The following is a 22288-nucleotide window of genomic DNA, read 5'->3' as shown; positions in this document are numbered from 1 at the left end:
GAAGGAATGATTGGCTTTTGCTCGATCTATTCCTAAGAGAATGGCCTACGGCTTGGGATTGCTTCTGTTGGTTTGTCTATTATTATAGAACGGCTGGCTTCGGTTTGGCCTGTTCCTAATGAATTGACGAACCTGGCCTGTTCTTAAAGGAATGATTGGCTTTTGCTCGATCTATTCTTGAGAGAATGGCCTACGGCTTAGGATTGCTTCTGCTTTGTCTATTCTTATAGAACGGCTGGCTTCGGCTTGGCCTGTTCCTGATGAATTGATAAACCCGGCCTGTTCTTAAAGGAATGATTGGCTTTTGCTCGATCTATTCTTGAGAGAATGGCCTAAGGCTTGGGGTTGCTTCTGCTTTGTCTATTCTTATAGAACGGCTAGCTTCGGCTTGGCCTGTTCCTGATAAATTGACAAACCCGGCCTGTTCTTGAAGGAATAATTGAGTTTTGCTTGATCTATTCTTGAGAGAATGGCCTACGGCTTAGGATTGCTTCTGATTTGTCTATTCTTATAGAACGGCTGGCTTCGGCTTGGCCTGTTCCTGATGAATTAACAAACCCGGCCTGTTCTTGAAGGAATGATTGGCTTTTGCTTGATCTATTCTTGAGAGAATGGCCTGATGCGGTCGCGTCTTTCGTTCCCTCTGTCTATTCTTACAGGAACGGCTGGCTTTGCGGGTGGCTTCGCCTGTTCTTGATAAATGACGAGTTACTTCCGGCCTTCTCTTGGCCGGGGTCTTCCAGGACGATTACTGTCCTGGAGGATCCAACAGCTACGAGCTTGGACCTCTACGTGGTGCTGTTGACCATTAGCCCTCCGGTGAAGCCAACGCAAGCTCAAATCACTCTCCTTTCTGGCCCTTTCCGCAAATTCCTGTCGATTCTACGCTGACAACTCTTTCAATAGAAGCAAACAGGTGTTTTCGAAGGGTCACGGTAAGCATAGAAACAATTGATACGGCTTTTTTGCTGACACTATTTCTCGACAGTGAGTGCGTTTTGTCTTTGCGCACTCTTTCTCTCGCTTTGCTTTTATCTACCTCTACCCACTGCCGAGCCATTATCCTACGGGGATCAAGCTACAGAGTGAAGAGCAAGATCATAGGTTGAGGCACGGTTCCCGTCTATCTGAGAAAGCTGACGAGAATACATGGAGTCTCGAAAGGACCTGCAAAGCAATCGGTTTTGAAGTTGCTGACCATAAACGCTAGAAGCCATGGTCGATCCAATATCTCAGCTTGCTCTTCATCTTCCGCCACCGAACAGGTAGTGGCTGAGCCCGTCACTCCTGATGCCCCGTTGATGGGTCGAGTGACTGCGGCCCCCGATACCTCCCTCCTGGCTCGGGTAAAAAGGGGACCTGAGCCTGTGATCCCTCTTCTCCGCCCTTGTAAGTCTCCATATGCACTGAATGGTAAACATAAAGCTAACGTTGTATGATACATCTAGGAGCCAAGTTCTTCCTGCTGTTCTTTCTTTCTTTTTTTTTTTAAGAAAGAAAGTTAAATAACAGCTGTCGGGCTAGAGGAATAACAGAAATTCTTTACTTGCGAACCTTACCCACATATATTCGGTCCTTATTCTTCTATAATGTAGATACCTAGGTAGCGAAGGGTGTAGATGATATAAGTGTGTGTGCGAAGGGGCATAATGGCCAAAGGTCAAATGCCTGATTGCGGAAAATTAAGCATACCTAAATTACTATAGCAGACTCTTAATAAGTTTAATAAGTAAGGTACAGTCTAAATAGGTGGGCCTCCGAAGTATTAGGCTAAACCTTTATACCTAGATATACCGCCCTCTAGATTCTGCCGGTTCTACCAGACTCAAAACTCCTGATAAAGTTAGGTAGGCACGTGATCTAACACTAAGGTATAGTTAGTTAACTATTCCTAAAGAGACTGCTAAAAAAGACCACTAAAAAGACCACTAAAAAGACTACGGCCGTATAAGCGGCCGACTATTTATTTTGACAAATACTGAGTGATCTGGATGGATTTACTGGAAACCCATAGCTATCAATGAGTCGTGGAGAAGCATATACCACTGTCGAGAAGCCTGTTCTAGGTCGTACACAGATTTCATCAGAAGACCAATCTGGTCTTCCTTTTAAACGGAAGTTTAGTGAAGCTTAGCAGTCTATTTAGCGATTTGCTTTGCTCCGCAGGCAGCTTGGTTTTCGGGGAGTTTAACAAGGATTGATTCCTTGATACCAGCATTTAGAAATGCAGATTTAACGTCAAAATAGCGCAATGCTTATCCAAGGGCAGCGGAGATCGTATAGAAGACCTTATTACTATTAATTAGCTTGCACCCTGACCTTGGAACCTATGCTTGTTAGTCAGCTTGCTATTAAGAGACAGGCTCTTCCTACACTGGTTGCATTGATTCATGAAGCGACTTGGCAAGGAATATAGGACTGGCATTGCCGATCTTGATCTGGCAGATCCAAATTCTCCTAGGAATCCATGGGATAGCAGGAATCCTCTCAGCTGTATTGGGTTTCCCTTCCCACCGATGTCCGATCGATATTTTTAAGATGTCTTTGATGCCGTTCTACATATCAACCAGGTATACTCCTAAAGAGTAGCTAAAGTGGGCCAATAATCCAAAAAGGGCATACAAAGAAGACATCGGGATGTCGTCTTAAATGAGGGGATCCTAATATATCTTGAGCCAAATAGATCAGATTACTAGTCCTACGTCGTCAAGGACAGAAGCCGGCTATTCTTGTGTACATGTATGCGTCCATAAGTCATGAACTAAACCATCGTAATTTGTACTTTGTATCTCAAGGTACATATTGGGATATCTCCTTAAACCTGAAGACCTTGCATCTTTTTGGCGGCATCATCAGTGCCCTTGTTGGCCTTCGCCTTGGCCTTGCTGGATGTGGTATCCTTAGGGAGCTCCTTGGTGTAAGGGAGGAACTCAGGAGCACCGGGGATGTACTTCCGCAGGACCTCTGGGACCTCGATACCCTAAAATAGTAGTTAGCTATTGTTCGAATTACCATGAACCTTTTGACACTTACATCTTCTTTCTGGTAGTTCTCAAGCACACAACAGAGAGTACGCTCCGTCGCGCACAGAGTGGAGTTCAGTGCATGGACGTAAGTCTTCTTCAGATCAGTGGCCTTCTTCGCGCCGTACCGGATCTCCAGAGCTCGGGCTTGGTAGTCGGTACAGTTGGAGCAAGAGACGAGCTCCTTGTACTCCTGCTGGAAGGGGAACCAGGCCTCCAAGTCGTACTTCTTGGATGCCGCGTTGTTCAAGGCGCCGGAGACAATGGCGACAATGTTGTAAGGGAGTTTTAGGGACTGGTAGAATTCTTCTGAAGTGTTCATCATGTCCTCAAAGGCTTGCCATGAATCCTCAGGCTTTGTAAGAACGAACTGCTCAATCTGCATGGGGTTAGGACATGGAAATCAAGGGCTCTTGGATCTATACTAACCTTTTCGAATTGGTGGACACGGAAGATACCCCAGGCATCTTTTCCGTGAGATCCAGCCTCCTTGCGGTAGCATGTGCTGTAACCGGCATACCTATTTCTTTTGTTAACAAAAACGATTCAGTCCTGGGCAAGAGAGCCTTACTTGATGGGTAGGTCCTTATCCTGGAGCCACTCGCTATCGTGCAAGGCAGACAATGGTTGCTCGGAGGTAGCAATGAGGTACTTGTCGGTCGACTTATCCTCGCTCTCAGTAACCTTATACAACTCCTCGTCGAATTGCTCGAGCTGCGCAGTCTTCGCCATGAGATCCTTGAGCATGAACTGAGGGGGCTGGTTAGGTGTGTAGCCCTTGTTGAAGAGGAACTCCAGACCATAGTTGATCAGAGCCAAGTTGAGGAAAAGACCGTAGCCAGTCAAGCAGTATCCACGGTGGCCAACAATCTTGACACCACGCTCTGGGTCATATCCATCGAGACGAGTCAACACTTCGTGGTGGGAGAGGCAGCCCGGCTTCTGCATTTCGGCGCCCTCGGGGGTCCATGTCTTGATCAGCTTGTTGTCTGCCTGTAGCCAGAAATCCACCTGTTAGTCTCACGGCGCATTCGATTTCCAGGCTTAAAAGACCCATACCTCATCGTTGCTCACGGGCACAGATTCGTGGACGTAGTTTCCAATCGTGCGAATCTTCCGGTCGCGTTGAACCTCCTTGGCGACAGCAGCTTCCTCCAGCTCCTTCTTCTTTGTCTCAAGCTCTGCCTTTTGTGCGAGCAACTCGGTTGCGTCTTCCTTGTTCTGAGAATGGATAAGCATCTCTCCATGCAAGTAGATTGGCCTGGAAATGCCTACCTTCTTCTTCATACCAATTGCCTTCTGGACTCCATTGATCTGAGAACCCATCTGTGTGACATCGTACCGGGCTATGCCTGTCAGTAAGACCTCGCCAACCTGATAAGAAAAGGATCCATACCGCGTCGTGCCTCTTCATAAAGCGCGACAACTTCATCAACGGCCTCCTCCGGAGCAAATCGCTTCTGCTGGCTTTCCTTGATCTTCTTGATATCACCACCGCGCTCGGTGACAAAGTCTGCAAGGTCCAGCATATTGGCGATTGGAGTTCAGAGGTTCTGGGGAATCCAAGAGGTAGAGGGGTGACTCAAATTGTGGAGGGGTAAAAACGAGGAAAATCAAAGTGCGTGGAGACACGCACTTGGGCCACGAGGGGTTGCATTACTTAATCGATAAGGCGGCTCCCGGGTTTACTTCCAAATAGGCTAAGTTATGGCCACGGATATTTCTATACAACATAGATCAATCTGATTCAATACTTTGTACACTCATAGAAGCCTGTTTAAATTGAGATTCATTACTCTATGCATGGTACCGATCCATGTTCCCGAATTCGACCCTAAAACTCATTATTCATGCAATAAACCCAATGGTTCCACCAGAAAGACACAATAGAAATAGAGCCAAAAAGATGACGGCCTCCAGAAGAAGTCATCAAGTGGGTGTTATCTAATTGGCGTCGATGATCTCTAAGTCAATAATCGAGTTAGCAAACAAGACATCCGTAGATCTGAATTGAGTGGACATCGAAAGAGCAAGGTGTGTCTTGTCAGCTCCAACTAAAGAGATCCATGAGACCCAGAGATGGCTTCGCTTACCATCCCCGGGAGACGCATTCCAGAAGAAGGCTCCCGTATTACATCAAAGCACACTTGTTGTTCCCAGTTGGTTGTGATGGATTTTGAGACTTCTCAACCTCTCCTATCATGAGATCAAAGGCCTTCGAAACATTGAAATCAAGGAAGGCACTAGCCTCAGTGAAAGCGCAGTTGAGCTCCTCCGCTAATTGCCGTCCGTCATCGAGGGTGACTTGGCGGTGATCGGGCTTGAGATCACTCTTGTTTCCTACTATAACAAGAGGTACATCATCCGCTCCCTACAGGAAAGATTAGATGCTGAATTGTGAGTACTAGTTATGGGAAGGGCGATAACTGACGAGGTGGTTCAGGATCTTGTCACGAATCACCCGCACCATGTCAAATGACTGGCGCGATGTAACTGAATAGACAATGATATATCCATGAATTCCAATGAAATGTTTGGAGTTCAAGATACTATATTCGTCCTGTAGAATGGTCTCAGCAACCAAGCGGTAATCTCGCACAGAGATCACGTACCTGTCCCGCAGTGTCGACGATCTCGGTTGCATAGTCCTGCCCATTGTGCTTGATAATCCGACTGAATGTGTTCTCAATTGTAGGGTAATAGCTTTCCACGAAGTGGTGCTCGACGAAGCGAACCGTGAGAGATGATTTGCCTGTTAAAAGTTAAGTCTCAGATCTTCGCAATTATAACGGTTTGGATTATGAACAAGGGGCTCTTTCTTACCCACGGACCGACTGCCAACGATTGCGATCTTTCTCTGCTTAGGCGCGGAAGGCATCTTGTGTAGTGCGGTAAGATTCAGCTAAACCACCAATGTGAATGATAGATAATAATGATGATATAGCCGGGTAGACGGTGTCTTTTGATTGATGGAACTGGATCAACGAGGTAATATTCAGAGACAAAATGGCACCTGTTCAGAAACAAGGTCGTCGGGGGGTGGCAAATCCCTCGAAGCATGCGGAGCTCCAACTCCTTGTAACATGCAAACAATGCAAACGGCGGCTTCTCCAACTCAAGGGCTGAGCGTCCTAGAAATAATTGCCTACAACATTGTGTACGTTCTATGTTCTATGATTATCGATTTGTTAATTTTTCATAAAGTGCTGTATGTTACAGAAATTAATAAGTCTCACTTTTTGAAAATTGAGGTTTGGTTTGACCTGAGGTCATTATTCTATGACGACCTTGATCACTGGTGGACATCTATCCATGTGGATATGAATGTGAAAGAACATTCTAGCGTAAATGGTTCAATTAAGATTGACGAGGCAAAGGGGTATCAAAAGCTGCCAACAGACCAAGAAATTCATGTCATCAAGTCTAAAAAAAGCCGGTAGGAAAGACAAAGCGCGCACTGATATGCTGTCAAGCGACACATGTATAGCACGGGACGCCCATTATTGCTCTGCCAGTCGAATCCGAGTGATAAGTTCTTGTAATCTGGACAGAAACCCACTCGCTGGTTGTCCCTGGGTTGGAGAAGTGGAGATTTCTTGTTCAATCTTCTGATGGTATTGCAAGAATTCATCAACGGTAGATATCACCGTTGTTAATCCGTTGGGAGCGAGTGAGCTCTTGATTTTGGACCGAGTCGCAGGATCCAAACTGAGTGTTAGTAAAAGGACAGCCAAATATCCCACAGCAACATTGTGGTGTACTTCCAAGACCGAATGAGCCTAAGCAGATACATTAGTCTAATACGTCGGCAAAAGGGAAACCAAAAAGACAAAATCTCACCGTGGAGATGGAATCAACACGAGTCATGAATAAATGCAAGAGCTGATCAAGGAAAAGCTTTGAGGAATCAGCAGAGTGAAGAAAAATCGATCTTGATGCTTCACTCTGTTCAGTCAGATTGATAAGTGCACCGAGCGCCAATATCACGCTGTCCAGAGAACTATTTGCTTGTCCAAGCGCATCTTCGGTCAAATCACCGAATTTTGCGGAGACAATGCGGACCAGTCCGCCAACCATCTCTGGGGTTGCGAATCTATCGCAGAGGGAGGGGTTGCTGTTGGTGACATTCAAGATAAGTCGAATGTAGAGGAGCTGTATTTGGCCCGCAGTGCCTGACTCTAGACAGAGAAGGCTGTGAAGCTCAGAGAGCGGGTCAAGGATATCCCAATGATCTTTCGTAAACGACTCAGCCAATGCAGTAGAAGATTCCAATATTGAAAAGCCCATGCAAAGAATCTCAGAGCTCTCCGGGTGTATTTTCCCCAACGAAGCACAACGTTGGCCTTCTAACACGAGCGCTTGAACCAACGGTTTCAGAAGAGACTTGGAGAGGCTAGGATTCTCGCCTTTGGTTTGTGTTGTGGACATCGTTGACCTCAGGCAATACAACGCCAGGATGCATGGGGACAGTTTGGACAATGCAGTATCAGGAAACAGCATAGCAGCTATCTGTGGAATAGTGTTCTGAATTGTCTTTTGCAAGGGTCGAGAAAGGCCGCTGGCTTGAGCTCTTGCGGCCACTGGTATATCATCGTGCATGCCCAGTAAAGCGGGTGATGCCTCTTGAAGCTTAGGCCACGCGGAAGTTGCAAGAACATAGGACATATGTCCATCCGATGATCCCAGTGCGTAGGCACAGAAAGCCAAGATGGTAGGAACCACCTGAAGGTCCATAGATAGACAATCCACGAGTCTTTTGTCAAAATTGCATTCGACAAACCGCCGTTTGAGTCCAGTATCCAGAAGCTTACCACACAGCTGGAGGAAGGCATTGCATCGACCCGTCAACGAGTTTTGCGAATCTTCGATGTCCTCAAAGATAGATTCGACAGCACCTCGGTAACGAGCGTTTCCTCCAGCTTGTCTGAGTTCATGAATACTTCGGACAGAGCCATCGTCGTTGGTATCCTCATTTGGCACAATTAAACGAGCGCTGGAAGTAGCCTCATAATTCAACTGACGTTGGACAGATTGAGAGCGGTGTCTCAGGCCCGAGGAAGCATTGTGCGTCGAAAGGTCCTCTGACATAATCAAGTCATCCAAAAAAGAACGCTGGCGTGCATAGGTGACACGGGAACCTCGTAAATGAGATGGTACTGAGGCAGGAGAGTCTTGAACGTGACTTTCGGCAGGACACTCATTCACAGCCGCACTTGGCGATGCTCGATCAGGAGTGGTTGGATCCGGGGGTGGCTGGCTATCAGCGGGACTCTCCAGTGGTGTTTCAACCGCCGGAGATGTTTCAACTGGGCTTTGCGTGATCCCGAGCGAGTCAATCAGTCTCCTTCGACCGGGGGTGACGTTCGCTTTCGTGGCATAGCCCTGGTTGATGTCCGGCGAGCTCTTTCGTATGGACTCTCCATCCCCGAGGCCTTCCGCGGTTGAAACCCCCATTTCGTTCTCGACAGTAGGCAGCTTAGTCTGGTTCCGCACAGACCTCCCAGGCCTTGAATATGATGTCGACGCCACGGAGCTTGTTCGCTCATCGGCTTCTAGCTTTTTGGCCAATGGTCTCCGGCCATCGGAACCCCTCTTCCCCATTGGCGGTGACACGTTGTGGACTCCATTCCCTGTCTCGCTTGGCTTCGCTGATCGCTTAGTCGCAGGAACTGCCTTGTTTCCATTAGGGCTATATCGCCTTCGCTTTCTCTGGATCATGGACATCTGTTCATCGTCTGAAGAGGGAAAGTCATACACATTAGCCTCCGTGATGGGTTTTGGTTGTGTAACTCCTCGAGCTGTAGTTGTTTCCGCCGGTCCAGATAGTTGTTTATCTCCATTCTTGTCGCGCTGTAACCTGGTGTAGACTGGTCGTGAGGGACGTGACGAGCTTGGCAAAGGCATTTCTTTAGAAGTTGTTCTAGTAGCAGATGAGCGCACAGTCTTTTCTGTATTCGACGGAGGTTGACTTTTAGCAGCAGAGCCATAGGTTACGAGTCGTCGATTCCGAGGGTGTGAGTTGTCCATCTTCGGTTCGCAAAGCAGGCAAAACCAGATGCGCGCGTGTTGTTTGATGAATCCGACTGAGAAATCCGGTTCCCAAAGGGCAAGAAAGGTATGCTGAAGAGCAATTGGATTAATGGATTGAGTAAAACGTGGTCGTTTCTTGAGACGAAGCCATGTCCTTGCGGCGTTCAATGAAGCTTACACAGGCTCAAAGGGGTGTGGCGCAGTCATCAAAGAAGAGACCCTTAGGTGATTGGCAGTCAGAGGTGTAAATTACCAAGTTTCCTTTGAGAAGATGTAATAAAGTAATTAATTCAATTGACAGCATCCGAGGTATGGTCGGGGAGATGATGCAAGTGATAAAGAGGCGGAGGGGGGTGAGATGGGGCAGAATCACCCACTGCGGTATAGCTTCCAGATATAGAAAAAAAGATAAGAGGAAAACCCTACATGTTTCCCCGCTTTTGGCTTTGAGACATCCAAAGGTCCCTTACTGTCCTTATATACCCCTCTCTGGACTCTTGCCCTTCAAAGGTACTTCGAACTACTCTGCTGGGTGAACTTCCGGCGCTTCCATATTCTAACATCTCTTTTTCTCTCTTTCTCTAGTCCTACGACCCACACACAGGCATCTTTGGGCGCAGCAAAATCATGGCTAGCAAACCAGAGAGCGGTCCCTCTCCTGCGCAGGGCGTTGGTCCTCTGTATCGGCCTGATGGCGAGAAGCCCACTGCGACAGTTTCAAAGGAAGTTTCCTACGACAATGTCCACGTGCTACCTCAAACACCCCAGTTGATTGCTCTCTTGACGTGAGGACCCATTCTCTGCATGGAAGGTCACCCTAGACTCATATTTTGTACCACAAATAGGATGATCAGAGACAAGAGAACCAGCCGTGCTGATTTCATCTTCTATTCCAACCGCATCATTCGGTTGCTGGTGGAGGAAGGCCTGAACCACCTCCCCGTTGTTGAGCAGTCAATCACTACCCCCGTTGGACGGTCCTACCTTGGTGTCAAATTTGAAGGAAAGATCTGCGGTGTGTCTATCATGCGCGCAGGCGAGGCCATGGAACAAGGATTGCGCGACTGCTGCCGATCTGTTCGCATTGGAAAAATTCTCATCCAGCGGGACGAGGAGAGCTGTATGCCCAAACTGTTTTACGATAAGCTTCCTAGTGACATTGCTGATCGATGGGTCCTTCTCCTCGACCCCATGTTTGCAACTGGTGAGTTGAACTTGTTCTACAATGCGTCCGACAACCAAGCTGATTTTTTTTTTCCAGGTGGTTCTGCAACTCTGGCAGTGGAGACACTGATCGAGAGAGGTGTTCCTGAACACAGGATCCTATTCCTCAACCTTATTGCCAGCCCGTCTGGTGTTGCTGAGTTTGCGGAGAGATTCCCTAAACTCCGGGTCGTGACCTCTTTCATTGATCAAGGATTGGATGAGAAGAAGTGAGAATATTGCACTCTTTGGATGTTGTGATTGCCATGCTGACTGGTTGATAGGTATATTATCCCCGGCCTGGGAGATTTCGGCGACAGATATTACTCTATGTAAAAGCGCTGTTTCTTACCACGTTGAAAGGAGCATCAGTGGTTTTAAAGGTCACCTGGAAAATCTGAGTAATTCAGTATTCCATTATCCATCCATTGCTTGATCTGTTCCAGATGCCATAAGGCACTTCCACTTCCCATACAAGTCACCTCTTCAGAGTTGGCTTGATGGCCGGTAGTGGGGTAAAGGTCTAGATGGGTGAGACACTCCCAAGGTTCTTGGGGTTTAGGATATATGATAAGCATGCGCAACGAGAATATCAAATACCATGTACATACAAGAATCTCACAACTCAATTGTTTTTGATATCGTGCCTTAATGCGCCATTCGCCGTCATCCCATGATCAGTAGTCATCATCATAGCCATCGTCCTGCCCAGTCTCTTCTGGAATAGCCTGCTTGCTGATCCCTCTTTGTCCTAACTGACTTGGGTTCGGTGCGTCATACTGGTTGGCAGTGTCCTTTGCGACTGCGTCACATGCATCTACCCAATCCGAGTATACATCCACGGGGGCAGAGAGATCTTTGTGGAGAATTGAGTTAGTTAGAGCAGTTAGGACTGAGGCCTTGCGGTGATTATCATCTCACAATTGATACCAGTTTGGAACTTTTGACCACAAACTTTACACGATAGGTCGCCTAGGCCGAGCTTCTTGTCTAACTTGACGACCACAGAGTTCTCATGGTTGCAAAAGAGACAGGAGAATGTGGTAGCAAGAGGCTCCCTCTATGTTTCACAGTCAGTATTGAGTGCAAATCTTGGCGACTTGTGATTCATTTACCTTTCGGGGCCCCTGGGGCTTCGAGCTCGACTTCTTGCGCTTGCCCTGTAGAAATAAATCAGCATCTACCCATGGTTGGGGTGGTCGGGACGGTCGGGTAGGGGGAAGTGATAGCACATACCATGCTTGAGTTGACCTGCGGCACAGGATTTGGATAAAGAAGGGATGAATGAGATGAAAGGTAAAGCAATGAGAAGTGTTGACTCGTAGGCCGCGGCATGGATGCCAAGGCGACTTGCTTAATTGGGATCGGAACAATAATCATCCAATTTCCGACATGTGATGTCAGTTGGCGGCGATTCAAAGCGATCTACATTGTACAATACACTACTCCGTAGAGTGTTATATGGAAAGGTCTATGCTGGACTACCTGAAACATTGCGGATTATCAAGGAAAGAATATTAAGTTTGGCAAATCCTGCAAAACTAATCTGATATATTAGCATACAGAGGTACATATGTGCAGTGTACAACTTTTAAAAGGAACAGCTTTAGCGCTAATTGCGTGGGCCCTATTGTAACGACCAGATATCTACTCCGATATGTACTCCATACCACATTCTATTTAATACAACACAAAACAGTACGGAGTAGCCCGACAGCCCTAGAGTCCACTGGACTCCAAGGGAGGGCTGTATGGCGATGACATAAGCCGATGAGGTAATGATCCGACCGCCTTGGTGGGCCATTTTTTAATGTTCGATCACATGACCACGGTGAATGACATAATCAGCTAGGGCCCGCGCTCGCTTAGCCGAGTTTTCTGTGGGTTTTCAACCCTCCCAGTCGAGTGTCGAAACCCTCTGAGCGCGCGGTGCGATACCTTTGTCTGTCTTCCAACAACACACAGATAACTCGCAATCATGGCTGTTGGAAAGTAAGCGCCCTATTCTTCATCCTTTTTCTGCTTTCAATTTATCGAATTAATTGCGCATCTACGACTTCCATTCAATTCACGAACACACGGCTAATCCTCATCGTTCAGGAACAAGCGCCTATCTAAGGGTAAGAAGGGTATCAAGAAGCGCACAGTCGACCCCTTCACTCGCAAGGACGAGTACTCTGTGAAGGTATGTTCTATTCCTTTCATTGTCCCATGTGCAATGCTAATCGTCTCGACAGGCTCCCTCCACCTTCCAGACCCGCGAGTATGCACACCACCCGAATCGAATATGGCGAATTTGAGTTGGATTGGCTAACGGAATTATCAGTGTCGGCAAGACTCTGGTCAACCGCACCAGCGGTCTGAAGAACGCCAACGACTCCCTCAAGGGCCGTATCTTCGAGGTCTCCCTCGCCGACCTCCAGAACGATGAGGACCACGCCTTCCGCAAGGTCAAGCTCCGCGTCGACGAGATCCAGGGCAAGAACTGCCTGACCAACTTCCACGGTCTCGACTTCACCACCGACAAGCTCCGTTCCCTTGTCCGCAAGTGGCAGTCCCTGATTGAGGCCAACATCACCGTGAAGACCACTGATGACTACCTCCTCCGCCTGTTCGCCATTGCCTTCACCAAGAGACGCCCCAACCAGATCAAGAAGACCACCTACGCCCGCTCGTCTCAGATCCGTGCCATCCGCAAGAAGATGACCGAGATCATCCAGCGCGAGGCTTCCACCTGCACCCTGTCTCAGCTCACCCACAAGCTCATCCCCGAGGTTATTGGACGTGAGATCGAGAAGTCCACCCAGGGCATCTACCCCCTGCAGAATGTTCGTTTTTCACCCTAAGACTGGAGACTTGGATATATATTCGGATTTTCTAACACATGTCTACAGGTCCACATTCGCAAGGTTAAGCTCCTCAAGTCGCCCAAGTTCGACCTCGGTGCTCTCCTCGCTCTGCACGGAGAGTCCGCGACTGATGACAAGGGACAGAAGGTTGAGCGGGAGTTCAAGGAGACCGTCCTCGAGAGTGTTTAAAGGTTATGTCAATGAAGTGGTGTCACGTACTGGTCAGCCGGGGCAAATTGTCTTCTGGTCATAGGAAAAGAAAAAAGTTCAAACGTGTATGACAGATTTGAACTGGCGTTTGGCTACGCGTTGCCAGTCTAGACATGATCCCAAAAATTCAAGGGTAGTAGTTCATTCATGTTCAATTCTCTCCAGTCTGCTACCGTGTAGTGAGGTGCAAGGTGAAGATGTACATATAGTCCCACACCTGCTTGTTCGAGGGCGTGATGCTTGGTCCAACTAGATGCCGCTATTACCAGCTTCGTCCATCTACCTCATTCGCCCCCCATAATACAGTTACTCGGTTCATCTTCCGTGTGTCTAGTGCCAAATGTGGAGAGCGACGACGGGTCAGTTCTAGCCCTTTCATCGGTCTGATTTTGCTCTTTCAAGTAAAGGAAAGATCGCCGTTGTAGTTCTATGTGCTATGTCCCAAAGTTATGACAGATATATACGTTACATACAACAGCACTTCCATCTATCCCTGGAGGATTAACTATTCAACGTCTTAAGCCCGAAGAATAAGGGGGAAATGCATTAAAGTGGATGTAGTTTTGAAGCTATTCATTGGTGGCCTTAGACCACATTCATTGCATGTAAATAGGTTTGATAGGATGAGTGCCTCCTAGCTTGCTCCGCTCTCTCACTTCTCAGCCGTGAAATTCTCCGCTAGACTCGAAGGGACTTAGTCCCCGGAGGTGCTAATTGAGGTCATTCTGGGGCAATTAGACACAAGTCCTGAAATAGTTACTGCCAGTCTTTCATACCTAATAATTGTTGCTGGGGGAACTACTTGTGCAGCAGTGACAGTTGTGTTTTGCGTGTCAAGTATAAGTTGAGCATGTCATGCACTACATATTTGATATCTCTCAAGCTTCGGCATCCATCTTCCGAATGTTGAATCCCTCCATCGGTCACGGATTTCATATGGTACTGGGGAAAGACAAATATATAACTCTAATATATTCAAAATAGCATACAGTGCTGGAGAAGCTTTACTTATAATACATCACGCATAATAAAGCGTCATCCGTACAAAATATATAACCTTTAGATTCTAACGGTTGCAGACGCAAGTAGGTTCTAGTAGGCTACACAAACAACTGTTCATTACTGGACTTAGTTATGAATTCTTTCGTACTCTGTCGAATTGACATGCTAGATACTCTCATAGTGGTGTCACAATCCCTCGAGGCAATTCCTCGGCCTTGAGTATTAACAATTCGCAAATGAAAGTAAAGAAAGAAACACTTGTCTCTTCTCTTTTCATTAAACACTACCTAGGTAGATGTTTTATATCTATACCTACCTAGGTACATATGTAGGTAATGCTATAAAAGGAAATAAGGTTGGTGGAGCCCCCATTAGGCCAAACCCCCGCACTCTCTCTAGGTATGAGGTCACGAGTCTTACCCCCCTTGGATTGCATGATACCTTCTCCTGTCTCGTTTTGTTTTTCCTCTTTTCATCTCTTCTGGGACACAATTCATCATCTTCCATCACATCAAACATCCACATTGACACCAAGTAAGCATTCATCCCATGTCTATATACTTCTATTCCTTGGCATCAAGCTGTATACACTTGCCATCTCAATCCACCAATGGCCATCCTATTAACATGAAATCCAACTCTTAGTGACTCGCTCGCACAAATCCAATGACCGTGAACACCAGGCCGAGGGCATGATGGGTACCCGTGAAAATATACCACGCTACTTTGCGAAATCCGGTCCAACTGACGCTGATCCTCGCAAGACAAAGAAGGACGGGGGTGGCAAAGGCAATTGGTAATCAGTGCACATCAGAATCATGTGTGTACATCTGATTAATACTTGAATTGCTATAGGGGTCGATCCGGCGAGGAAATGCAGGACACTGACTATTCGTTCGCCAATGCTAGGCGTCGGTCCAACAGTAGCACCCAGGGCCTGGCCGACTTCAACACCAAGTTTGAGGCTTTTGAACCCGAGCCTGTGTTCGAGGAAGAGGCCTTTGATGGCGCAGACATGACTGCCGGAAATGATAATACCGTGACCAAGGTCGAGAGTGCCAGTAGCAACGGTAGTCAGGCTGATCATGTTGGAAGAAAGTATTAGGGAGTCTCGGCTACCGCTGTGGCGACTTGATTTTCCTCCAATCACTGGATGTCAAGTAAGTCGGAGATGAACATGACAACAAACGGGGGCCATGACTCGGTGACCCGGGGAACCAATATTTATTGTATGAGAGTATGAGAAAACAACCTAAATCAACGCATTTCATATTTCACATCGCAAGAACAGGTTCTCTGATCAAGCACAACGTAGCTTGGGGTTTACTGAAGGCTTGGATAATAGAAATATCTCCTGAGATTTCATACATACAACATATTATGACCCATTGGTCACTGGATAATCGAGAAACAGTATTGAAAACGCCGCCATTTCATCCGCAACCCACGTCAATTGTAGAGAAAATTCAATCATTTGCTCCACCAACTTCACCGTCAATCATAGGCGGTCTATTCGGGGGGTGATATGTGGACCTCAGCGGTTTCCCGGAGGTTTTGGAACCAGAAATCAAGCTTCCCAACCTCAATGCACTGGCGCAAAATATCATTTTCGGTCTGAAGATCGGACGCCACACGAGATTTTTGCTCAGGGCGGAACCGTGACACGAGAATGTCGGAATCGGAATCGGTCATCAGAGCCTCCGCGGGTGAGAGAGGTGTGTAAAGAGAGTGCAGACCAGCATTTCGAGGTTCTAGACATGGCACGCTGGTTAGCTCAATAGTCCAAGTGTTTATGTTGGGAACAAAGTCACCTTCCAAGCATGCAGTTAGTGATCGGTAAAGCGTGGTGTCAGCGACCAAGTTGGATGCATTGCCGTTGGGTCCCTCAGCAGCTTTTCCTCGAGCCACCCAATCATCTTTGATCAAGCACCGTCGCCAGATCAATCTCCGTAAAGCCGTGAGATAGGACGGGTCTCGCTGGCCATAGCGTCCATAGTCAAGAACCTGCAACGCAAGATGGAACTCGCTTCGCACAAGCTCGCCCTCGGTATCATCTGCGAGCTGAGCAGGGCCCATCAACGTCAAGATATCAATCAGGCCATCGGCACCGACAACCTGCCTTTCGATCAAGGTAAAGAGAGCGTCGCTCAAGATTTCATGAAGCGATGGCCGATCTTCGAAGATATGTTCTCCACACTGATCGAGAACTAGCTCGAGTTCTGCCTTTCGGTCAATGGCGCCCTGCAGGATAGGCTGGATGTGGGAATAGAGGATGTCTTGGATCCCATCGACCTCAACATAGTCATCAAGACGCTTCACATCCTCTTGCAAGGTAGAAGCCACAACGGGAGAATCCATTCGCTCCTTCGTCGCTAGTTTGCCTAGCTTGGCTAGCGAGATCTCTACACGGTGGCTCCACAAGTCTTTCTCACTGCCAATCGCTAGGTCTTCTAATGAGGTTGCGGCAGTGTCATAGTCGTCTTCACCGATGACATCGTTAATCCAGCTTAGGCGAGAATATGCGGGGTTGCTTCGAAGGAATCGAGTGACGGCAGATTGGTATTTTCGCATCGTAAACAGCGTGCCTGGGTAACCCATCGCGATTTGCCGGGAGAAGTATGCATCCGCCCATATGTCACCAAACTTGTCGAAATACTTGGCGATCAATTGGTCGGCATCGATATCAGTTTGATTTGTGGAAACATCACTCGGGGGTTGCGGATGTTGAGTTGCCTTTTGGTCTTGAAGCTCGATGATCAACTCGACCAACGCTCCCATGTCTCGGAAGCTTTCTGCTAACTCGACAGCATCGGCAAGATGGTCGATACCAGCCAGCTTGAAGAGTTGCCATTTGCGGTCTTCGACATGGGCCTGCTCTATCGAGACACTCTCATCCATTAGTTTGGGATCTCCTTGCGCAGAAAGCCATCGAGTCCGCTCGAGATGCATCTGACCGATTACGCGAAGGTGTCGATAGCTGTTTTTCGCAACTTGATTCAAAACATGCGTGTCGGGGGCATCTGCAGCCGATGCGGGTGTTTTCCATGACCGGCAACTATCCAGTTCCAAGTCGAGTAAATGCCCTGCTTCAGAGTAACCAACACCTCTCGATGTCCAGAACTCGGGAAGATCCTCGTACCCATCGGAAAGCACACCATCCTCCAGGAAGTCTCCACGGAGACCATAAAGCGCAACGTGCTCATCACGATACCGGAAAGCAGTTTCAGTTACCGCCAGAAACAGCTCACTGGCCGCCAGAATCTTCTCTGACAATGCACGGGCAGGGTTGGAAGTGTTGCTTCGACCGAGCTTGATTGCGTTCTTGATCCATGGGATGATATGCTCCATGCGGTAAGAGTCTCTCAGGAACCATTGACGCACCGGATCGGTCTCTCCCTGTTGGGGGTTGATTGGAGTCTTGAATTTATCATGCATGGACGCAATGACATGACTGAGGAAAGGCCCCTCTTCTCCATTTTTGATCTTACAGGCCTCTTGAACCTTCCACATAGCTCTTTGTGCTGCAATTTTCTCCGCAGCCCACAGCAACTCCCACCTTGCCGGTCGACTCAAAGGATTGCCTTGACGTGATAGTAACGAGGCAAGATCGTCCAGTGCCTTTGCTCTCAAGCGGAGATTTTGTTCTAGTGAAATAGCAGTGGTGGGAATGAAGCGAGTCTCTGACTGGAGTAGCTCCCTGCAGATTTCCAAAGATGCTTGCTCCATTTCTGATGGAGGGAAGTTCAAGTCTCCTTCGCTGGATAAGTTCAACGGATTCTTTGCCATGGTCCCAAAGAAAACCGCCTGTTCAAGCTTGTGCTTTGCTGTGACTTGAGGCTCGTCGACATCTTGTTCGATGCCAGGACGAGGGAGTACCGTCACACGAATTACACCGAAATTACGAAGCATAAGCACACACGCTGCGCAAGGCGAATCGTTCGATTGGTCCTCTGACATGGACCCCAGGATTTCGTGGTCTGTACCAGAGCGCAAGTGAATCGTATCTTGGAAAGGCAGAGGCAACTTGTTGGAATCGAGAAGCAGTTGTGAGGATGGACTCTCTTCGACACTTGTCAACGACAGGATAACAAGAGACTGGCCAATAAGGATGAAAGCCGTTTCTTCTGGCTTCGGCACAAATATCTTGGGTTTCGAAGTTTCGAGCTGAGAGGCAGGAATATGGCGAAGATCCACGGCATGCGTTGACATAACACGAGATTCATTGCCAGACAGATGAACTTGAGCCACGAATAGCGCCCTTGTTTCTAACCACTGTGGCGATCTGACAACCAGAAAGAGGCGCCAGGACCCATCGGAAAGTTGCACAGCATCGTCGGAAGACTGCAGGGTAGAGAACGCAAAGTCCGCGACTTTGAGCTCCGTATCGTTTGTCGGTTGCGCGTGATATTCGGGGAGGGCCGCCAGGATTTCTTCCTTGAGGTCATATCGTTTTTTGAGCGTGTTTCCGTGGTTCCAATGCGTGTCCCATATCTCAACCAATCCGGTCGAAGTTGCAATAATGACATCTCGCTGGCCGCGTTGGTGAGAACCACCGGCCCGAACAGCAGTGACCTCCTTTCTCCATGACCCGCCTGCAAAGACATTCTTGAGACCCCCGAAAATTCCACCGCCTCCAGTCCCTGCGGTGCTTCTGAGGAAATTAACGAGCACGGAAGGTTTTCCTTGGGGGTCCCGCAGGGTGATGTGTGCTACTCGTCCGGACGAGAACGTAACGATGATGCCCGAAGGCTCCCCATTGAGTATATCCGTGGCATACTCACCAGAAAGCATGCCAGGGGTGGATCCTTGGATGCCATTCTGCTTTTGTCGGGATAAACCCAGTGACGCGGCACTGGACACAGTCTCCCAGTAAACGACTTTTCCTGTAGAAGGGATAATCACCAAGAGACCGGGGTGGTCACCTGTGGCCGTGGATAATAGAACTCCGAGCGGGACGGCACCCTTGGGATCTCTGCAAGACTCCGGAATCGATACCGTGAACGTCTCCGACGGAGACGGGGATGAGGCGGGCGCGGAATATGGCCACACGATGGCATGCGAGCGGGTCAAAGCTAATGCGTGGTCATGACCAGGTCCGAAAAAGCACTTGAGGGGTTCTGCGTTCAGAGGGTGAGTGTCAACAAATCGCAAACCAAGGTGAGAAAAAGCTATAGAATTTGAGATACCTGATTGTAAGCCGCGAATTTGATCTGGCAAGGACGGCAGCTGATCCACTGTGTAAAAATCGGTGCTTGACTTTGAACCCAGCAAGTTAGCAGTTTGGACTTGAGAGTCTGAAGGAACGCGCAAAGATATGAAGTAACCCACCAGAACGACTGTCCCCTCGTTATTGTTTCCAGACACATCGCCTTGTTTCACAACACGGGTCGATAGATGCAACTCGCTCATTTGATCCGTAGGGGCAATGTCGCCGTTTGGCGTAGTGGGTGTTGCTAATTTTGCGAGCTCACGTCCCAGGTTGGTATCGGAAGGGGATTCATCTGGGCGTCGCAGGACAGAGCGTTGTCTCTTGGCCTTTGGTGGTTTGACAGAGTCATCTGAGCTCGTTCGCTGGCGTCGACGAGTATTGCGACCACCGGCTTTAGGGACGAACATTTTCAGTATGTACGCAACCTGTAGTCGCGAACACACGCTAGCCGACGAAAGCTTCGAAAATTGTTGACCCTTGGGGGTCGGATTCACTCTTCAAGGTTGACGCAAGGTCGGAGAGGAGAGAATGAGAAAAAGAAAGAGAGGAGAGAGCTCTCCCAAGAAGATGGGTTCGAATTGGAGCACAGTGATAGCAGCGATAGGGTTGGTCAATAACAATCGAGGATGTTTGTCCGAAGGCGGTGAGAAAATAACCATATTGTACAGGAACATGAATGTGTAAGTTACATGTACTGTATACACCACATGTGCATATATTATACTACATTCCACTGTGTACAATGTACATAGAGAGTATTCTAGATTTGTATCTCAAAGGCAAATAACAATTAAGTTGACTCCGGAATATAGATTTGAGCCTATTCTACTCATTGAAATGCGGGGCTCTGCAATACTTGGCTAATCATTGGTATAGAGCAAATACCAATAGGATACATACAATAGTACATATGTATTCAGCTGTATTGTGTGAGATTAAAGTATGTAGGTGAGCACATGTATATTGTTGATTGCTCTCAGAATACGAACAGAATGGTATAGCATATGATGGCTGTTTACGCTCTAAATATGGGGTTCTAGTCTACCTAGGTACATATGTAGGTGTACATAACAATTGACGGGGAAGTCTTTTTGTACCCGATTACCCCGAAAATTGGAGCTCACGTGAATCCCACATCCAACCCCACACGGCCCCAGGGAGGTCACTACTCCCTTAATAAACACTAGCATGGACTGAAGAACAACATTCACTCCATGGGATAACGTATCTCACCCTCGCGACACGGATAGCCACAATGCTCATATGTTGTGTTGATACGGTCAAGATCAAGGCCCCCAAGGGTTGCTTAGGGCTGCAACTATAGAGAAGATGCTCTCACGCTTACACCCCAGAGGTCACCTCCGACAAAGGTCCATTGTGCATGTCACGTTGCAAGTTTTGGCTACACGTTCAAGGCCGACAAATCCTAATCTCCTGCCCTCCAGACGAGACCTGCACACAGCCCTCTTTTTCCCAGGTTTGTATCACCCCCCTCTTTTACCTCTGGACCTCAAATGGCCGCTAATACACACGATAGGACATGGAGTCCAAAGGGTTGGCATGGCCAACAGCTGGATTGAAAGCTTTCCCAACACAGCGGCTAAGGTTTTGGACGAGATGGATAGCACCCTCGGGTTCAAACTATCCAGCATTATATCCGATGGCCCCAACTCCAAGCTCAACAAAACGGAAAATTCACAGCCCGCAGTTATGGCAATCTCAGTTCTGATACTTCGTATCCTGGAGCAGGAGTTCGGATTCAACACTAAATCTCGAGTTGATGTTACGCTTGGGCATAGCCTCGGGGAGTTCTCCGCATTGGTTGCCGGGGGCTATCTTGAATTCGGGGACGCTTTGAAATTAGTTCGTGGTCGCGCTGAAATGATGGCCCGGTGTACACGCCAGTTGAGTGAGCAATCTGGGGAATCATATGGCATGGTTGCTCTTCTCTGTGAACCGGAGCACCTGGAAGGTTTGCTTCGAACGGTCCAGGATTTTGTTGGCCCCGAATCACCGGGTATTGAAATCGACAGGGATAATCGTGTCCCATTAATCCAACAAGTGGTGGTCGCAAACATCAACTCGAAAAATCAAATCGTGCTAAGCGGTAGCCTTGACCGAATCAAAATCCTTCTGGTCCAAATGCGTCAATTTGGAGGTCACGACCCGCGGGCTGTCAGACTGAAAAGTGACAGCCCGTTTCATAGCCCTGCTATGGCGCTAGCTGCGGATTATATGAGAGATGCCGTCGAGAACATCAGCATCACATTCCCGGCATCAATCCCATGCATATCGAATGTTTCTGCCTTACCTTTCCAGTCCAAGGAAGACATCAGGGATCTCCTCTCAAGACAGTGTATTGAGACAGTGAGATGGTGGGACAGCATTCGCTATCTTCATCAGGAACGAGGCGTGAGGCGGTGGATCGGAATTGGACCAGGAAAGGTCGGCAGGAATTTGGTTGGCAAAGAGGTCGGAAGAGTCAACACCAAAGGTGGCGGTGTATGGGCTGTTTGCGACCCACGTGAAATGTCAGAGATCATGGTTGCCTTGGAGCAGACTGAAGCCGAAACTGGAGACACCCAGCCCGAATTAGCAGGATGACCACATGATCATCTTCTTGCTGTCTGTTCTGTTCTATTCAGCTCATGACTTATGCTGCATACGAAATAGGTATCCAAAGTAGCTTAGTAACTGAAGAAATAATATGGCTATTATCCGAATGTTCGGTGAGATTGTTGCTGTCTAATAAGAATGTAAGC

General features: G+C 48.0%; 9 protein-coding genes across 9 annotated transcripts; 4 read left to right on the top strand and 5 right to left on the bottom strand.

Annotated features, from left to right (window-relative positions):
- Window positions 1-2815: 2815 nt before the first annotated feature.
- Window positions 2816-4552, bottom strand: N7525_008512 (serine--tRNA ligase SES1; the record flags this gene model as incomplete). Its single annotated transcript, XM_002562566.2, has 7 exons — window positions 2816-2980; window positions 3034-3402; window positions 3453-3543; window positions 3595-4016; window positions 4083-4244; window positions 4299-4369; window positions 4420-4552. The coding sequence occupies 7 exons, from the start codon at window positions 4550-4552 to the stop codon at window positions 2816-2818; spliced, it is 1413 nt and encodes a 470-aa protein (XP_002562612.1).
- A 602-nt stretch (window positions 4553-5154) lies between these two features.
- rhbA (Rheb family small GTPase rhbA) lies at window positions 5155-5901 on the bottom strand (the record flags this gene model as incomplete). The annotated part of the gene is made up of 4 exons (XM_002562565.1): window positions 5155-5394; window positions 5455-5583; window positions 5636-5775; window positions 5847-5901. 4 exons carry the CDS (start codon window positions 5899-5901, stop codon window positions 5155-5157), a joined length of 564 nt encoding a protein of 187 aa, XP_002562611.1.
- Window positions 5902-6523: 622 nt separating this feature from the next.
- N7525_008510 (WAPL family protein) lies at window positions 6524-9050 on the bottom strand (the record flags this gene model as incomplete). Its single annotated transcript, XM_002562564.2, has 2 exons — window positions 6524-6802; window positions 6864-9050. The coding sequence occupies 2 exons, from the start codon at window positions 9048-9050 to the stop codon at window positions 6524-6526; spliced, it is 2466 nt and encodes an 821-aa protein (XP_002562610.2).
- A 630-nt stretch (window positions 9051-9680) lies between these two features.
- Window positions 9681-10592, top strand: N7525_008509 (uracil phosphoribosyltransferase; the record flags this gene model as incomplete). Its single annotated transcript, XM_002562563.1, has 4 exons — window positions 9681-9838; window positions 9899-10257; window positions 10315-10486; window positions 10541-10592. The coding sequence occupies 4 exons, from the start codon at window positions 9681-9683 to the stop codon at window positions 10590-10592; spliced, it is 741 nt and encodes a 246-aa protein (XP_002562609.1).
- A 341-nt stretch (window positions 10593-10933) lies between these two features.
- On the bottom strand, window positions 10934-11636 carry N7525_008508 (transcription elongation factor 1 family protein; the record flags this gene model as incomplete). The annotated part of the gene is made up of 4 exons (XM_002562562.2): window positions 10934-11112; window positions 11178-11316; window positions 11372-11416; window positions 11493-11636. 4 exons carry the CDS (start codon window positions 11634-11636, stop codon window positions 10934-10936), a joined length of 507 nt encoding a protein of 168 aa, XP_002562608.2.
- A 520-nt stretch (window positions 11637-12156) lies between these two features.
- On the top strand, window positions 12157-13490 carry rps1 (40S ribosomal protein eS1). Its single transcript, XM_002562561.2, has 5 exons — window positions 12157-12248; window positions 12357-12441; window positions 12494-12519; window positions 12583-13084; window positions 13151-13490. The coding sequence occupies exons 1-5, from the start codon at window positions 12235-12237 to the stop codon at window positions 13292-13294; spliced, it is 771 nt and encodes a 256-aa protein (XP_002562607.1). The 5' UTR covers window positions 12157-12234; the 3' UTR covers window positions 13295-13490.
- Window positions 13491-14751: 1261 nt separating this feature from the next.
- On the top strand, window positions 14752-15422 carry N7525_008506 (uncharacterized protein; the record flags this gene model as incomplete). The annotated part of the gene is made up of 3 exons (XM_002562560.2): window positions 14752-14851; window positions 14963-15113; window positions 15173-15422. 3 exons carry the CDS (start codon window positions 14752-14754, stop codon window positions 15420-15422), a joined length of 501 nt encoding a protein of 166 aa, XP_002562606.2.
- A 404-nt stretch (window positions 15423-15826) lies between these two features.
- On the bottom strand, window positions 15827-19933 carry N7525_008505 (putative nuclear pore complex subunit Nup133; the record flags this gene model as incomplete). The annotated part of the gene is made up of 1 exon (XM_002562559.2): window positions 15827-19933. One exon carries the CDS (start codon window positions 19931-19933, stop codon window positions 15827-15829), a length of 4107 nt encoding a protein of 1368 aa, XP_002562605.2.
- A 1153-nt stretch (window positions 19934-21086) lies between these two features.
- Window positions 21087-22130, top strand: N7525_008504 (ACP S-malonyltransferase; the record flags this gene model as incomplete). The annotated part of the gene is made up of 1 exon (XM_061214412.1): window positions 21087-22130. The coding sequence occupies one exon, from the start codon at window positions 21087-21089 to the stop codon at window positions 22128-22130; it is 1044 nt and encodes a 347-aa protein (XP_061068843.1).
- Window positions 22131-22288: the final 158 nt, after the last annotated feature.

Source organism: Penicillium rubens (assembly GCF_028828025.1).
Source record: "Penicillium rubens strain IBT 27055 chromosome Unknown utg000003l_segment0_segment0, whole genome shotgun sequence".
Lineage (NCBI taxonomy): Eukaryota > Fungi > Ascomycota > Eurotiomycetes > Eurotiales > Aspergillaceae > Penicillium > Penicillium rubens.
Note: the sequence above shows the minus strand (reverse complement) of the source record. Positions and strands in the feature narration are given on the sequence as shown.

What these genes read in the sequence shown, in the direction of transcription:
- rps1 (XM_002562561.2), top strand. An exon ending in AGGACGAGTACTCTGTGAAG is followed by an intron (nt 12,442 to 12,493) that starts GTATGTTCTATT and finishes TCGTCTCGACAG; the next exon opens with GCTCCCTCCACCTTCCAGAC. An exon ending in TCCACCTTCCAGACCCGCGA is followed by an intron (nt 12,520 to 12,582) that starts GTATGCACACCA and finishes CGGAATTATCAG; the next exon opens with TGTCGGCAAGACTCTGGTCA.